At 37.8% G+C, this 18,341-nt stretch overlaps 1 protein-coding gene across 1 annotated transcript in view; it reads left to right on the top strand.

Annotated features, from left to right (window-relative positions):
* LOC113023928 (zeta-sarcoglycan-like) overlaps window positions 1-17,821 on the top strand; it is a 384,596-nt gene extending 366,775 nt beyond the window's left edge. Inside the window, exon 8 of the mRNA XM_026170405.2 lies at window positions 15,187-17,821. Coding sequence (XP_026026190.1) covers window positions 15,187-15,393 — 207 coding nt within the window. The 3' untranslated portion in view covers window positions 15,394-17,821. The remainder of the gene's footprint in view (window positions 1-15,186) is intronic.
* Window positions 17,822-18,341: the final 520 nt, after the last annotated feature.

Below are 18,341 nucleotides of genomic sequence, written 5' to 3'. Positions count from 1 at the left end.
TCATCATGGTCACCTAAATGCACAGTAATGGCAGGTTTTGTAATAAGGCAGATCGCACTAACATAATATGCACTGTTAGTTGATTATTTACCTTATTTACCAAACTTTTGAGCGTTTGAGTCGCTTAGGCGCCGTGTTTCCTCCCAGGTAAATGACGCTCCGCAACGTGATGACGTCATTCGGGGCGACTGGAATCGATAAGGGAATCGTTTGCAAAAATGGCAAACAATTTCAAGGAATTGAAACAGTGGGAACGGGTTCTCAACAAGAACCGGTTTTCGATACCCATCCCTACTCAAAATATACCTCTCACCCCTTTTTGTTTATCCTCCCGGTCGACTAAAAGACGCGCAGCCACGGTAATTGTACAACTAATGGTGGTGGTGCGTGTATGCGCCCAGATCAGCTGTTTGCGGCCCGGGACGGTGTAACTCCGTCACATCATGTATAAATCTTATAAAGTTGTATCTGTCTTGTGTGAAACTTGTATGAAAAGCATACAAGAGTGTAAATAGATATAAGATCCCTTGAAAAATTATATAAATGAAACTTGTATGTTTTGGATACTTCCTAAAACAATATATGAAATGTAATGAGAAAGTGGCCACTTTCATGAGTAAATCATATAAGCCTTATATGATTCACTATATGAAGTAGGCCACAACGTATGCAAGTTTTTTATAAGTTTTTACTATTTCTTTTCCATATGGGTAACACTGGCCTTTCCCATGATGATGTTCCAGACGTACCTTTTGTGGAGCAGTTTGTACTTGCAAAGTATTTTTCTGTAGTTTCTCTTTCATAAAAATGTTCTCCTTCTGATGTCTCTCCTTGGTCTGTGCTGTCATTCTGTTTCCCAAGAGAAACACATCTGTAGAACCTATGCCTTTATATATTATGATTGACGGATTACTGTTATGTTAGATTACTCACATTATCACATCATCAGACCTTATGTTAATTTGCCCTTGTAAATCTGGCCCCTAAAGAGATGGGATAATAAGCAGCTTGAAAGGCAGGAAAAAAAATAATTTTAACAAATGGCATCCAGGGTTTATTCTAAAGATCATACTGTACCCTTGAGCCATTTTATCACAATGAAGCCCAATGATGCAATGTCTAGAGAAGCTCCATTTGAAAACGGTCCATTATGAGGAGATGTGTTATCCGTATAGAAGAACATCTGATTGATACCTAGATTACAGATTCAAGTTCATACCATTTTTTCTGGCATTTATGAATGTTACAATCAGTGACATTTTTCATATAAATTTCATATTCTTTTACTGCTTCATCCAACAGTGGTTTTGCATTTCGCATGACCTTTTCCAGTTATCCCCAGTTAACCACATCCACCTCAACATGACCCTGTGAAACCGAAAGAATTGTCTATACTGGTTAAAAGATCAAGAAAATAAACATATTACAGTGTTTTCTTTCATATCTGCATGAACCGCATGCACACTCAACAATATTCTCAGCTTTTTATAAATTTGAGCTGCGGTCTTGTTCTAATACAGAACTTGGACTTGCTTTTTAGTTAGTTTTTTTTTTAAGCAACTAATATCTTCAACAATTTTTAAACTTTTTATAAGTTAACCATCAGATTGAATCCCTGAATTTCCTTCAGTAGTAAGTTTGGTGGGGTATAAAGGTTGTTTGGGTTTTTTACATGGGCTCCTGGTAAATCCACCTACTTATTAAAGAACATTTATCATGACCCGTATTTCCCTTTGTGTTCCACTTTGGGCAACACCTAAAGGTATTGCAGTGATACCACACAGGAATATTCAAATACATTAGAAAAAAAAATCTCAGCTCTGTTCTGTAAAGATTCACGACTGAATGGCAACCAAGCTTTTCTTTAAAAACAAAAAATACATAGATTCTAAAAAGAAGACTTTATCCAAAAGCATTCCTTTTCATCCAGTCTCATACAAGCGTTCCTCGACTGCTGACACCATCAAATGAACAGAGAAGAGCGGATGAAGGGAGGATAGAAGGGGGATCGGATGAGCAGGAGGTGGAGAAGGATGGCAGAAAATAGATGTTTCTGTCGATTTTGCAGGAGAAAATAAAGGCGTGCAGGACAGCAAGGCTTAAAGCCAAATCAATGTTGTCAGCAGCTGGCACTTAAGAAGAGGCCATTAAAGTTTAAAAAGTTTGGAAAGCAGTGCTGGAATTAGGGCCAAATGGGTTAGAGGTAGGGGAGCGCTGGCTTCCATTAAAATCAAAGCCAACGAGAGCTGACAGATCCTCTCAGGATTCTTGCAGTCCTCCTGTGTTTTTTTATTGTCTTCTCCCCTTTTGTCATCTCTCTCTCTCTTTCTGTCTCTTTCACTCTCCCTTTGTCGACACTTTAGTCTATGTGAGCTTTCTATTCTTTTAATTATTGTTACTTCTCACCTTTGCGTCTTCATAACTCAGAAATCACTGTCCCTCTGTGATAACCACAGACTGTAGTAAAAGATGGACAGAGCTTTTGGGGCTAAAGTAGGAAGTCCCTAAACCTGTTTTCTGGGCCGCTCCTCTGGTTGCAAAACTATTTTTAAATCCCTGTAGAACCAGAACCACGTAAGCTAGCGCAATCATTTTTTTTGCATATGAAACAGGAGGAATTGTACTTACATCTTATGCCATCAGCTTGTCCTAAGTCATGGTTTCCTTCCACATATGGCTTTGCAGCAACAAAAACATAATATTCCAGAAACACGCTTTGCCGATCCGATCAGCTGTTCATAACACTTCCTACGTTGGAATAGACGTCAGCGTGAACTGTCGCATGTCCGCCATTACCTGCCCGAAACCGGAAGTGATGTCATTTCGCGGAAAATGTAGGGGTTTTTTTGGGGGGGTTTTTACCATCGGGGCCTCATAAGCCTATACTGGCCTTTTTATAAGTCATGTTTGACTTGATGCTTTTCTGAATAGTTTCTGGGATGCTTAAAACTCAAATTGCGCTGCTGGAAATAGTTTATTTTGATGCACATGCTGTTTTTTGGCAAATTTGGCAAAAAATGAAAGAAAGAAAAGGAAAAATGATTTTTAATTTTTTTGTAGTTTATTGCACTTTTTTGCAATTTATGTAGTTATTATGGACTTAATGCATACATATTATTAAAATTTGGGCTATAACGGTTGTATTGATGTATAGCAACTTGAAATGCTCCCAAAAATGCTCCCAAGCATTTCACTGCATATCGTACTGTGTATGACTGTGTACGTGACAAATAAAATTTGAATTTGAAAATGGCACTGCAGCATGTAAAAATATAAAGATAAGCTCTGGCGGATGTGATTCTGTGGTAGGTCTTAAAGGGTTAACTAATTGAAGGTTGATAAACCTGAGTATACGTTAATGCGATGGTCAAATTGCTAGCATATGAGCATACACAGTCCCTCGGTTTTTGAGTCAGATCAACTCCCTTTCATTATATCTTCAGTTTGAAGCTGCACATCAGGACTTTAATAACCAATGGGCATATCCATATCCATCTTTTTATATACAGTCTACAGTTATAAGTGAGACTGTTTCTATCCGAGAACAGAAAAGTATTTTGCAATAATGTCCGTGTTTATTGAAAGGAAGAGAGAAATAACATATTCAAGTTAATTTCTATGCAAATTAAACCTTGAAAGAAAGTCTTGACATTGTTTTTACTCAGATACTTTGTTATTGTTTTGCGGACACCCTGGCCCTAATAAGGGAGCATAACAGTTTGGAGGCTCATGCAGGAACCACTAAAATCAGTTTGGAAGGAGTCAAGTTGAAAGGAACATAAATGAAATGATGCAAGAAGACATGTATGCCACATAATATGCACTTACTTAATTGTCTATTCTATTTCATTTTTTTATATTCTGTCCCACAGGAGGTACTCACCATTTTACTCACCATTCACATAATGAATGGTGAGTAAAATTAGAGTAAAATTACTCACCCTTACTCATCATTCACATAATGAATGGTGAGTAAATTCCCAACATTTTGAACCACTGGACTTGTATTTTCTAAAGCAATGCACTTCTATCATTAATGTGGCTTCATTTTATCTGGATGACTGCTTTAATGTTAACATTTTAAAGAATTACAAATAACTTTGGTAGGTGAGTGTCTGTGAAATAGGGAATACGTAAGCACTTAGATGTGGGAGTTCAGTAGCTCAGACTAGTTATTAAAAATTCAGAGCAGAGAAGACTGCCAAATGAATACATAAAAAAAGTGAGAAGTGTCTGAAGTAAGCTGAAGTTTGCAGTGAACAAAGTCACAGGAGAAATTTGTACTAGATCAGGTCTGGCTGAGAAGAAAACAGTGGAAAGACAAAGCCTGACCGAGAGCGCGAGGGATGTTGGGAGCACAGCAGACGCAGAGTAGGCACGTGCGGAAAACAACAGATGAAGTCGAGTAACCAAGCATACAGGATTCAACATTTCAGTCAGGAGCAGTAAACATACAAGGAACCAACAAACTTGACATAAGTAGCCAAGTTTGCTACCAAACAAGCACACAGAATAATCTAGCGAGCACTGAATAAACACTGGGGTAGATATGCTACTGAGGCTGATTGAGTGATTAAATGCATCTGTGCCAAACTGGTAGTTGCCAAGAGCTGGAAGGAGGTGCTACACAGGGCAAAATACAGACACAGAAAAAAAAAGCAGGGGCAAGAAGAAATGAAAAGGAAGACACAGAAGTCCTCATGAAGACTGAGCTGCATAGCGTTGGAGGTGAGCAAAATTAATAAGACACTTTTGTTGTTACGTAAAAAGTACAGAAATATGTTCCAGTAAGGCAGACCTTCCCAAAGTGTGGGGCCCGCCCCCTAGGGGGGGCGCAGAGCCATTGCAGGGGGGGCGCGGCATGAAAAGGGAAAAAACAAAACAACGCTTGGACACTGCTAGCACGGGGCGCCCACACAAACGCAAAGCAGGAGATGAAGCATAACTGAATATGTTTCCAAACCAACTTCATTCTAAGCCAAAGACTCGAAAATATGGTGAAGCATATCTTCCCTTTGGCTTCCCCTGCAGAATTGGTTTTCCCTGCGTCGAGAGCACGCGCTGGGCTGTTTAAATCACGGACAAACTGTCAGGGCTCTGTGTGCGGGCAGGCGGAGATGAGGATCCAAATGCAGGACTCGGAAAACGGAATGCAACTCAAAACCTCAGCTTTATTGCTGGCAAGAAAACAAAACATGAAGTGAAGACTGAACACTGAGACCAAAAAAGACACAGGCATAATCTGATGGTACGATGCAACACTGGGTTGAGGACAACACAGGGCTAATATACACAGGGTGGTAATCAGGGAATGGGTAACAGAAGGGAGACACAGCTGGGGGAGATCAGGGCTAATGAGACGGGGGAGCTAAGCTGCACACGCTAACATAAGACAAAGACTTTCACAATAAGACAGGAAACAAGAACCACTAAATAAAGATGCAGACACGACACTGAGAGACAGACTAGACACTGAACAGAAACTGCAATACACATGAGAACCCAAAACCTAAGAACTGATCCCTCACCAAGAATAACAGAAACAGATCTATAATGATAATAATAATAAACAAAGCACCAGAACATCAGAAAACAATCCATAACGCAAAAATAAACCAAAATATAAGAAATTCAAAATGCTGGGTCAACACTGACCCAGAACCGTAACAATGGAGCAAAATGTGGGTGTGTGTGGTTGGAGGATGTGTTTGTGATTGTGCGTGTGTGTGCGTGCGTGCGTGGGCGGGGGCGAGGGGGGGGGCAAATATTTTTCTTTTAAAACAAAGGGGGGCCCAGCAAAAAAAAGTTTGGGAACCACTGCAGTAAGGGAAGCTACAAACAATTAGAATGCCCTTGAGTAAGGTCTATGAGTTCTAACAGTGGCAGTTTTCCAGTGAAACTACAACTTTGTAAATAGAAATCATTCATTTATTTACTAAGTGGGAACAAAATCAACTGCAGTGATGTGTTTTCCATAAATGCAAGACATATAAATTCCATGATGACTTCCCCATCTGTGGGCAGGGTGTTAGTCCCATTTTTAACAATTTATTACATGCAGAAATCACACAAACCATTGTAGTTTACATACTGGTTTGCAGACGCTAAAGAGCTTTTGCATGCTCATACATTGGTGTAGAGTTTGCTTTCATTTGCAAAATGTGTAATAATGAGAAATAGAAAGTGACTTCATGTTGCATATTGCTGCTTGCATGTTGAATATTACTGCATTTGTTTATTTAACCTGGCGTCCACATATGTGGACATCACATTTTGGGTTGTCTAGACCAAAATACTAAATTTTGCTCTACAGCGGCCTGATATCACTTACGAGGACATTATACTGCACTGTTCTATCAAAATTTAAGACCAATGTCCTCATATGTGCATCTCATTTTTGTCAGGAACAAAAATCAGGTAAAAAAAAAAAAATCTGGCAATTCTTTGTTTTTACATTCTTCAGTTCCCAATATGCCCAAAGTTCAAAGAGAAATTAAAAATGCATGATATGGAAGAGTTCGGGTCTTAGGAGGTTAAAGATATCATTTTTTCTATATGTAAAGGTGTGAATGTGGTATACCAATTTCACACCTCCCCTGTCACCAGGAAGTGGAATCCACAAAGCTGTATTATCATGTTGTTGGCACAACAAAACCATTTGGTCTTTACTATGACTGCTATTATTACTATAATCATTATATAGGGAGTGCACGTTAATTTTTGTTATCATGGTGATAATAGGAACTAGTTACTATGTTTAAATACAATTTTTAGATAACTGAATTTAATTTAATTAGTTCAACCACATGTATTTTAAGTGTGGGCTGTATTTTCTCACCTCAGGAGCAAGAGCTGTGTGAAGTCTGAAGCAGTCTGAACAAATAAGACAAATAAAAAAAAAATGAAGACCAAAATCTCTAAATGCAGAATTAAACCTGATAAAAACCGACAACTTTTTTCACTTGCAGCTTTTTTGGCAAAGTTTCTTGATCACCTTAAACTCTTTCAAAAGATGTCTACAATACCCAACATGGCACATTTGCACATCTGTATGTGCTTTCTACCAGTGAGTTCAGCGAGGTGAAATCAGGTCAGCTTACACAAACTTTTGACAAAGTTAGGTTACCATGGAGTTTTATTGTTTGTTGACACAATGATGGGGCTTATTAAGAAACTGTAGCCTGGAGGTATTATTGGGGTGGTACACTGGGACTAAATTTTTTTTTTCCTCACTACTTCATGTTTTACCTGCGGGTAAGGGAGAATAGTAAGTAAATTAGAATGCTGGCAGGGGGTAACTCGCTGTTGTACCAAGTGATGCTGTGCTGTGGAAGCCTCACAAACATATAACTATATACAAGTTAAATGCAAAACATGCACGCAAAATCTTCAACCCACAGATGAAGAGACGCACATGCATTTTTATGCACTGATACACACACATACACACAAACATGAACTCAAAGGACACGTCCACAGCTGCCCCCCTGCTCTCTTGGTCTCCAGAGCCTTTCTGTTTACTTCCAAAACTTGTTTTCATCAGAGTGTGAGGAATAGATTAACAGATATCTGCCAATAGCTCTAAGTAGTGTATGTTTTTTCAAAGGTGTGATTAATGGAAATTTATTAGCCTACTTCACACTCCCTGAGGTGATCGTCATAGATGTGTTTGTTATTTTGTCACTCTCGGTCTGAGTGTTTCATTGTGTGTGGGAGTTTTGTCTGTCTGTCTGTCTGTCTGTCTCTCTCTCTCTCTCTCTCTCATTTGTTTTACCATCTGTCGCTGCATATGTTTGGGGGCTCATTTATTCTGCAGCTCTTACTTCCTGCATTTGTTGTGTGTTTGTACACATCATTTTTATAGTCTCTCTTCTTGTATACCTGTAGAAGTTTGGGTGAATGAATTTGTCTATGCCTGCACCTGTGTGTGTTCTGAATGTGTTTGTTTGTATGGTACAGTAGAGTAGGCTGATATTGCTTTATGTCCCTGCTACATCTGGGTTACTAAACTCTCAGTCTCTCTCCAGCCTCTGTCATTTAGTCCGTTGTCAGCTCCCATTCCAGCGTCCGTCCATTCAACAAGCCTAATGGTCTGTGTAATACACTCAGAAAGCTTCACAGCCTCCCACCTATTGGTGTTGTTGGAGTGTGTGTGTGTGTGTGTGTGTGTGTGTGTGTGTGTGTGTGTGTGTGTGTGTGTGTGTGTGTGTGTGTGTGTGTGTGTGTGTGTTCCATGTCCAAGTGCAGGGGGAGCAAGAGAGGAAAATAAAAAGAGAATGGGAGGCAAGGTGAGCTAAGGCTAGATGAACATAGAGGTTGAACTGAATCTATTTGTGTGGGCAGAATTCTGTGTGTGTTGTGAAGTAGTACTAGTGTCCTTTCAACCTCTCTTCTTCTACTCTTTTATCCTTTTATCCTCTCAGTCAAAGATTATCAAGTTAACACAGTTTTTAGTATTTTTCAGTTATGATTCAGTTTAAGTCAGTTGATTATATTTTGACACTGGAAACCGAATATACTTATTCAGTTTCTCGCTGAAAAGGTTGATATGAAGATCAGTAAAATTCTCACATCTTTCAACAAACAGACAAAAAACTTTCTATGACTACCTGAACTCACAAGTTTCCATATTTTATCAGTTCATTTTATCAGTTCCCTATTAAACCCGGGGTATTTCTTAGCAGATGCCAGACATAATTGCAAAATGAAAGAGAAGTTCATAGGGAACCAATCAAATTCAGATTAGCCCATGGTTATTATAATAATAATAATAATAAAAAAACGTATCTATTACCATTTTATTTATTATTATATTTTTGATGAAGGCAGCTACATTGCTTTCATTTTCCCAATAGCCACAGCTCATTTCTTCCTATACATGTCATACATTATGTGAATACTTTGGGGCATTCGATACAATAAATAAATGCAAGAATGAATCCATAAAACCCATTGCAAAGAGAGCCCATTCATTCTGAAATTACCACTTGGTTTTGTGGATGTGCCAATAAGGATTCGCTTTTAGCAGATGAAAAAAGTAGATAAAGACAGCCAAGAATGGTTTGAAAGGAAAAGGTAGTTGTGTAAAATCATTTTTAATATAATTTGACAGCTGCTTTAATGACAGTGATGCCAGAAACTATATTTATACACCTTTTTAGGACACTGACAACTGACAAGTATCATGCTACTTACACACATTCAAGTGCAGAAAGTGTCCTCTAGGTATTTGTAAAAAATGAAAGATGGCATTGTTTGCATTTAATGGAAAACCTTATGGCGGTAATAAAATAAATTCTTGAAAAAAAAACTTTTTTCTGGCTTTTTTACTCTTATGTGCTTTACTTTTGCAGATGCAATTTTGCACCCTCGTTTTTGTCCTTAACTATTCTTCCTCATGCATCTGGTTTCATCTTAAATACACCTAAAAAGGTGTCCTAAAAAGATGTTTTTTCTCCTTTGAAACAACTCCACTGTATACAGAGAGCTCTTTTTCTCTCTCCTGGTCTCTTTCCAGATGTTCTATCTCTGATATGTCCTCTGATGTTTTGCTCTCTCCACCTCCCTTCTTTTTTAATCCCAGAAAAATCTTGTCCTTTCACCGCCACCACGTCCCCCTTCTCTCTTTCAGCTAACTTGCCTTCAACCCTTTTGTTCCTTTGTTTTGCCAAAGGAAATCATCCATGAAAAATGCTTTGAACCCCCATAATTGCTACTTCCTGCATGTTTCCGTCTTCTCAATGCCTTAGCAATGTGCTTGCTAAACTGCTGCTGGAAAGAGATGGGTGTAGACACATTTCCATTCATACTGTATCCACATAAACAGCCACCCACACAGACTTGTATATTTGGACTGAAATGTGCAAGGAATGCATATGACACACAGAAAACCAAAATTGCTATTTTTAGAGCTTTAGATTAACTTGTAAGATGACAATGTTTATATTTTATTTTAATTTTTTTTGTTTTATTTTGGAGACTACATTTTTTTTTAAAGAATTCTGTACATTTAACTTGAAAGATGGAATATGTAGCTTACCAAAAGAAGTAGCATAAAAACCAAATTTGGACCAAAATGATGTTTTATCTTTGAGGACTATTTTAACTAGGTTATTACCGCATAACTGTTATAAACACACTATTACATACAAAGCGGAAAAAACAGCTGTAACTGTTGGCCAAAGACAAAAAGAAGAGGAGAAGAAGAAGGCATGTTTGGTGCCAGCGAGAGAGAAGGAAAGGCAGGACTGCAAAGGTTAGAGGAACAACTTTAAAAATAGGCTAAATGATGATGGTAAAGAGAGAGAGTTTGCTGATAGGATGGAGAGAAGGTAGATAAATTGTGTGCGCAAGAGACTAGACAGATGTGTGAAGCAACGCAAGAAGCACTGGAGATGGATTCAAACTGTTAGTCTTTACTGTTTCAGTTCGCTTATATGTTATTTAATATTTAAATTAAATTGGTAGTGTTTGTCAAAAGAAAGAATATTGATTCTTCTGTTTATAATTATACCATTTTTTTTAATAACAATGACTATAAAAGTGAAATCTGAACTGGAGTGCTATTTAATCATGACGACGTGTACTTTGTGCAGTCATGGTAGTAACTTCAGTGCACCCCATGAAAATTAATAGTTTAATCATAAAAATAATGTGTAAAACACACACATTTTAATGTAATGAAGGCATGTCAGTAAGTACACGTATAAACAGAAGAAAGAATGAAAAGCACTTATTCATACTTGTTCACAAACAATATTATATTCACAGACACATCCTTTCCCACACTACTTGTTCTCAAGCACACACTGTCTCACGTGTATAGACAGCTAACGTCGAGCCACCTAATACTTACAGACACTTTCATTTAGAATGAATGTCATCACTAATCCGATCTTAAGCTTCATCAAATGACTTTCTCCCCTTTCTATCAATCCATCTGTCTGTCCATCCATAGTCTCACTTCTGTTATCCTTATTCCTTCACATAATCACCGTACATACATTTCTCTTTCTTGAATTTCCATCTTCTTCACTTCCTTTTTTTATTGATCTCTTCCTCGCTCTACCCTTCCTTGTAAGCCATTGTTACCCACTAATTGCCTTTTTGTCTTTCCAATGTCATATCCTCTTCTCCCCTTGTTTTCTTCCCCATTATTTCCTACTCTTCACCTCTATTTCCTCCAACTTCATCCTCTCTTTTTGCTGCACCATTTTGTTGCACTGATGTTTCTATTGTTTAGAGGAGAACCGATTTCCATTTCCTCTCTTAAACATGCATGCACCCAACTCTTGTCGCCGCCACATTCGAGTGCCGTACCCAAGTTTGTTTTAGATGTAGCTTTCTGTTACTGTGGCAAGTAGGTTGTTAGAATTAGATTTGGGCTCTGTTGCCAACCGTGACTGAGTCCTGCTCCTGTAAGGCTATAACTGAGCCCTGGCAGCTTTTGTTGGAAGCCAAAGGGAAGATGACAGGTGTGCACCAGGGACCTGTTAAAGGAATACCTTGACATTTAGAGATACTGCTGTATTTTCTTTTGTTCTATACATAAGTAAAGAAGTTCACACACCCGTTTTTTCACTGGCTCTTAAAGTGTCTCCTTTTCATTGTTACTATGTCTCATTAAAACCAATAGGCATGACAGGCTAATGAGATAGCTCTACACAGCTCTGTTAAAGAGGTTGCCCATTTTATTTAACACAAAATCATCTATTTCTTTTTGCCCATCTATTTCTACAGAGACAGAACTATGATATTAGTAACTTCTATTTTGTATTAAAGTCATTTTATCTACACTTGTTGGAGGCTAAGCGGTTCGAAGCTGTTGCCATTTTTTGTGTGAGACCAGTTACCATGGTAACGGTTGTGTGCCTTTCTTTAATGTTAGTAGAAGAATTATTATACCCTTTTTCACAAACACAATGCCCATGTTAAACTGCCCTACAGTAACAGAACAGACTGACTCTCCGCTTGTAATTTCCAAATTAAATGTCTGAACGGAACCGATCACTCCCCACTCTACAACTTGGTAGGCTCTTGACTGCAGAGTTACTGAAAATACGAATAAAAAGAAAGAACTTCTTTTAAATAAAATGAAATTATTAAGTGATGCTGAAGCCTATTAAGATACGAGGGAGCGCATTGGGGCTGGGAATAGCATTTACTGTAATCTGACTATTAAAACATTGATCAGGATTCATTTCTCATTTCAGTAAAATATACATTGTTGAGTGATGCAGAATTGATTCGATTATGACTTTATGAGTGTATTGCAGCAAGTGTAGGTAAAGGTAGTACTATAAACCATTTTAGAGATTTTTTTTATTTTTTTATTTTGTCTCTTGTGTGTAATGTTGATAGAGATCAGGCCATGTTTTAATTTTATGATTAATTAATTAATGTTGAGATTATGAAATTCCAGTTTTTATTTATTTATAGGAATTTGAGTCTCTTAAGTATCAAAGAAATCAATAATTTCAAAAGTTCTGCAGATTTGTCTTCATGTTAATGCATGTACTGCTTTTATTGAAACAGATACTCAAAGGAAACATAAGCAGCACACACAGAGCGCTTGAGTGTGTGTGTGTGTGTGTGTGTGTGTGTGTGTGTGTGTGTGTGTGTGTGTGTGTGTATACACTATATGTACGGATGTTGTTTATACAGCTCAAGATGTGCCCCGTCAGCTAACGTGAAATCATTAGTTATACTAATTGGTTCCTCACTACCGGCGTATCTTAATCCCTCATTCCTCTCTTCCTCTTTTTCCTACATTCATCTATTTCCCTCCTTCTGTGTCGCCTATCTTCTTCAAACCACTTCTGATATGACATTTTGTCTCTCACTCTTTTATCTGACCCTCCTTTCCATCTCTTCTTCCTTACTCTTGCACTCATGGCAATTATATTCACACTTTTTCACTTCCCCTGTCCTCATTTCTAAAATGAAGTAGACAAATAACAGGGATGCAGATGTCTGCTGAGATTACCGTCCAGCCTGTGGGTATGTGTGAGAGAGCGAGAAATAACAAGCAGAGCTTCCTTGAACATTACAGAGTAAATAAATAGGCAAGTGAAGCTGTCAATAGAAGCGAAGATTGTCTAATGATTATTGCTTAAAACTCACCTTGTATCTTATGAAGACAGGAGAAAATAAGGCAGACAGAGCAAAGGAAAAAACAGATAGTTTTTAGAAACAATTGTGTTTTTTTTAGCTGTCCACAAAGTTGTAATTAAGGCTAATACATCAATAGCTGAAAATGAAACTGTGTTCTTTTTTGATTACTGTAATCTCTTGTGATTCTTTAGAACATGATTTTTGTGACTGGGAAGCCACATCACTCTGTGCAGCCTGATAGTGGATTATACAGTATGTTTTCAGTAACTGTGCTTGATTATGGTTCAAAATGTATTTTCAAAAAATCAAACCAAGGTTATCATGTTAATCTACTGAACTACTTCTGATCTTATAATGTTCCAACATTAGAGTGCAATACATTTTTGATTTTTTGACTGGGTATTTCACTAAGCTTGTCTGGACACATAACCCAGATCCAGTGACACCAACAAGAAGCTGCTAAAAAACAGTGATTAAGTCCATCAAAGGATGCATTAAAATAAATTAAAAGTGGCCTTTATTGTTTTGTTGTTTTGTTTGGTTTTGTTTGGGTTTTTTGTTTTTCTTTTTGTTTTGTTTGGGGGGTTTTTTGGAAGGAGGGGGGGGCGGTGTTTGCTTGCTTGCTTGTATGTTTGTTTGTTTGTTTTTTTGGGGGGGTGCATTTTTTGTATCAGCTTGCTGAAAACTGTACAAAGGTTCAAACACTGGAAATTATTTGTTTAGCTAACTTGACATCCAGATATAGCAAAGAAGTGTTTAAGTATCAAATATTATTATCCTTATATTTAGTTTTGTGTTAATATCAATAAATATTTACTTGATTTTAGAGAATCCAAAATAAACGACAACAAAAAAAATCACTGAACACAGATTTGAAAATATGTTTTTTTGAGTGATCTCATGTTCAGATATGAATATTTGTTGGATGCTTTTTTGGTATTCAATAATGTTACTGACCTTGCCAACTAATATAATAATCAAATTATTCTCTTTTAGAAACAAGACACATGGAACTTTGCTGGCCTTTTGACCCTGTTCTTACTTTATTTTTATTTTAACTTGTTTGCATTTTTCTGTGTAATTTTGAGTATGAACTACTTTTGGACTTATTGAGATTTTTTCCCCCCTTTCAATCTGTAGTGGTTCAGTCCAGTAGTGGTGGTACTGGCTTAACCAGTCAGCTAGTACCACCTTGTTAAATGCTAATTGGTCAGCATTTGCAAATGTGTGATTGGTCCACTTTCTTCTGTTTCCTGTTTTTGTGTTTAAACACAAACTGTTTGATATTGTGCAATGAACCTGATGAAGGCCACAAGGCGAAATGCGTTGGTCACCCAATAAAGTTGTTCCCTAATACTTTAAGTTTCTCTGGAGTCTTCACATCATCAGATCTTTGTCTTCTCCATGCACCTTGGAAGTAAATGAACTTGTGCAAGTAAATTTTGTTGGCCTTTCAACCCTTTAAGAAGTCTGTTAAATTTCAAATAAGCATATGTTTTTAAAAGAAACTATAGAATTCAGATTCAACAGTTTGTGATCATTTTTTTTTATTAAATGTGGCGCTTAAATCATCTATCTTAGACAGTCTTATTCTTTTAAGTCTGATTTGTGATAAGTGTGATACAATATCAAATCACCTGGAAAAAAAGAGCTGCTTCCAGTGTGTTTTTTTTCTGTTGCATGCTAGTACTTCACTTCTCTTTTCTCCCACTGATTTCCTTCCATTTCTCATAATCTATCTTGCTCTCTGCCTCATTCACTCCCACCCTACCTCTTTATCAAAAGAGACCTGTTCTACATAGAAATTCCTTTTTGTGTCTTCATAGATCTTTCATGATGACAACCGTAGTCAACAGCAAGAAGTAGTCATTGCCTTCAGCAATGTGACCTCTCTTTCGACGCACCAAGCATTCCTTGGTTCCCTTTTTTTTCTTTTTCCCTTTTTCAAATTCTCTTTGTTTGTGCATTACTTTCAGCACCAAGACCATCCCTAAGAGCTTTGCCCCCTACAGCTGGATTCTTTGTAACTTTTGTTTCCATGTTTTATGCATGTTTTTTCTTTTATGTTTACAGATCTTTCTAGATGCCAACACTATCAGACTGGGCAACATTCCCCTTGGTAGTGCTGTGGATCCCCTGGAGGGAGCGCCTGCAGGTACCACCTACACCAAACAGACTGTGTACGAGCTTTGTGCCTGTGCTAACGGCAAGCTCTACCTGTCCCCTGCTGAGAAAGGCTCTACTTGCCAAACCACCAGTAACTTTTGTCTCTGGAGCTGAAAGCGGGAGGTCGAAATACACAAGGGACATATGGACGATTGAGTTTGAAGCTAATATAGCCAACAGACTGAATCACCATGGATTTATGGCTTGATGGGAAGCTTTTGCCAGCTAACAGACTGAATCAGCATGAACTGTAACAAGGCGACAATTTCATGTCTGTTCACCAATCAAATAATATGGATTACAGCTTGGCAGGAAGCTAATGGTTGCTAACAGGCCAAATCAACATAGACTGTAGCTCGGTGTTAAGCTAATGCCAACTAAAGGACTAAATCAACAGAGACTAGAGCTTGAGCAAAGCTAATACCAGCTCACTGGTTGAATTAATGTGTTGGTGGGTAGCCAATGCCAGTCCAGAGCATGGATAACTTTGTGGGACACAAAAGCCAACAAGATCAGCTGATGGGTTTCATGCTTAGACCACTCTTGGACATATGTGAGCAGTCTCATTCTGGGGCTGTTGTTGAGTGTCTTTCCCATTGTTTAATTGCTGCCATGATGATTGCTGAAGGTCGCAAAGACTTTGGGTTTTTTTTTTTATGAACAGCAACCTTTGTGTGTTCAGAAAATAGCCAACATGTCCTGACAAAACATACACTTGTTGCTATAATATGATGAAGGAACACATACTTGGCAGTGACATGGACATGAAAACTTGGTTATCAGTTGGCTAACAGACATCAATGATGACATTTGTTTACCCCAGTGGGTAGCTAACAAGAAAATCAAAATATAGTTTTGTCTCTAGGGAAGCTAAGGCTAGCTAACGGACCAATCTATACCAGAAAGGCCTTCTCCCTCTATTTCCTCTCCAGCCCTTCAACTCAAACATTGACATGTGACTCTTCTGCATTAATCCGCACCTGATAGTAAAAATGTTCTCTATCCCCACTTTTCATATGATAACTAATGCAAATTATTGTGATTTAACCATTGTATTCACCAGCTTCTTTTCCTAGTATTTTTTTTTACATTCTTCATATCTATTTTTACTTTCTTTTAGTTTTTTCTGATGAAATCTTTTACTTCTTCTCTTTTTTCCCAATCAATGTTTTTGTATTCCTTTATCATTTCATATTTTGCAAATGTGCCCCTCTCCATGCGCTAGTTATTTGTTCTGTCTATGCACCTACTAGCACTGTTCAGGTAAGGAAAAGGCCTATCTATTTCTTCCAGCAGTGTAGTTTAAAAATGAAAAAAACGCCACATACAGACTGCTTCGACTTCCTCCTCCACCATTGTCTCCACGTCTTTTGTTTCTCACAAGTTATTCTATGTGGACATATGATGGTTAGCTACAGACAGCAAATGGAACATAAAAAGGGAGGAGAAAATGAGATATCAGTCTTCGATCATACTCAGGTAGGTGCTGTAGCAGACAGACCACTTTCTGGTATAGGGCCAAACTTCCAACGCCAGGCAGAGGCAGCAGTCAGCTGAAAGACAGACCAATTTTAGTCCTCTTATGGGGTATTATACGTCTTCATCCAGGCTGTCTTGTCGGTCATACTGTCTTTACATCTTTTTTGCTTGACCTTTCTGCTTTTCATGCCAGGTTTGTGCTCTTCCTTCTCAGCCACCAAGAGACATTTTCACTCTTTGTGCTCAGTCCATTTTGTCCTTTCTGTATTTTATTGCAGTATGCCTGCCACTCACTATTCATTGTTTATCTTCCCAGTTAAGAAGCATCTCACCTGTTTATCTCATATTTTTATCCCAATCATCAATCAACTAGCATACATTAATGTTGTTTCCACATCCTATCCATTATGCTTTCTCCAGTCTAAGTTGAAAATGTCCCTCTATAGTCATTCAAAATATCTCTAAATCTGGGCAAGAAAATATGGAAATCTTGGGAAATACTATTTTGGGGTGTATTTTTGTTTTTTATATTATTCAGTCAGTCCCAGAAGGGGGATCAGTGTGAATGGCCATGAGCTGGTTAACCTGGTGCCCAAAATCTGTAATGGCTGGCGGAAAAAAAATTTGTGTGGAAGAAATCCCCCTGCAAGAAGTGATGGATGGGTTTGGTTTATATGTGTATGGACTCAACGAGAATAAGGCCCTGCAGCTTACTTTCTTTTTTAAACAAAGCGATACACAGGTGCCTTTGCTACTGTTGGTAAAAGCACATCACAGTCTGAACATTCACACTACCCTCAGTGGACCATCTGCAAGTGTCTCTGAACTATCTATTTTATCAATCTACCTATCTAGTTTGTTTTCCCTTTCTGCCCCTTCCCTCCTGGTTTTGTAGAACTCTCAGTATATCCAGCTGAACAATGAATAATTCAATCATTTAAAGTTTAATTTTCTGATGTGTTCCCCTATGGTTTATTCTTGATAATAAAAAAGCACAAATTATGCCATGTATATAACAATACCAATAAAATACAAAATAAAATAGTATTGTTTTTAAAAAGAATCTCTTGAACTGGTGTTGTAATTAGTATGTAACCATCACTTTTTTATGTTCCTAACAATGTTTTTTTAAGGTATATAGAACATCGAGAAGCACTTGGTCAGACAAGAACACAACTATCTTCTGGGACTTTTTATCTTGGGAAAGCTATACCATATTTAACCCTGCTCTTATCCTTTTCTTTGTCTGCTACCTTTTACCTGAAGAACTTGGTTTCAACAGGAGAAGAATTTGAAAGACCGCTGCCAGCTGTATCGCTCAATTACAGTCTGACAACTCACTTTAACAATACATAAAGCAGAAAGGTTGGTCTTGCACTAGAATGCAAACATGGCCAGAACTGCTACCAAAGATAAGCTGAGTAACTTAACTGTCTGTTAAGGACACCATCACTTTGCCACGTCATTCCAAAGAAAATAGTTTTATGGGTTGTTTTTTTTGCTATATTATTAATTGAACATGAATAAAACTAAATGACTATCATTGCATCATTTCAGATGGACTTTGACTGGGCAGTTGTGAC

This window comes from Astatotilapia calliptera, chromosome 6, assembly GCF_964374335.1.
Source record: "Astatotilapia calliptera chromosome 6, fAstCal68.1, whole genome shotgun sequence".
Classification (NCBI taxonomy): domain Eukaryota; kingdom Metazoa; phylum Chordata; class Actinopteri; order Cichliformes; family Cichlidae; genus Astatotilapia; species Astatotilapia calliptera.
Note: the sequence above shows the minus strand (reverse complement) of the source record. Positions and strands in the feature narration are given on the sequence as shown.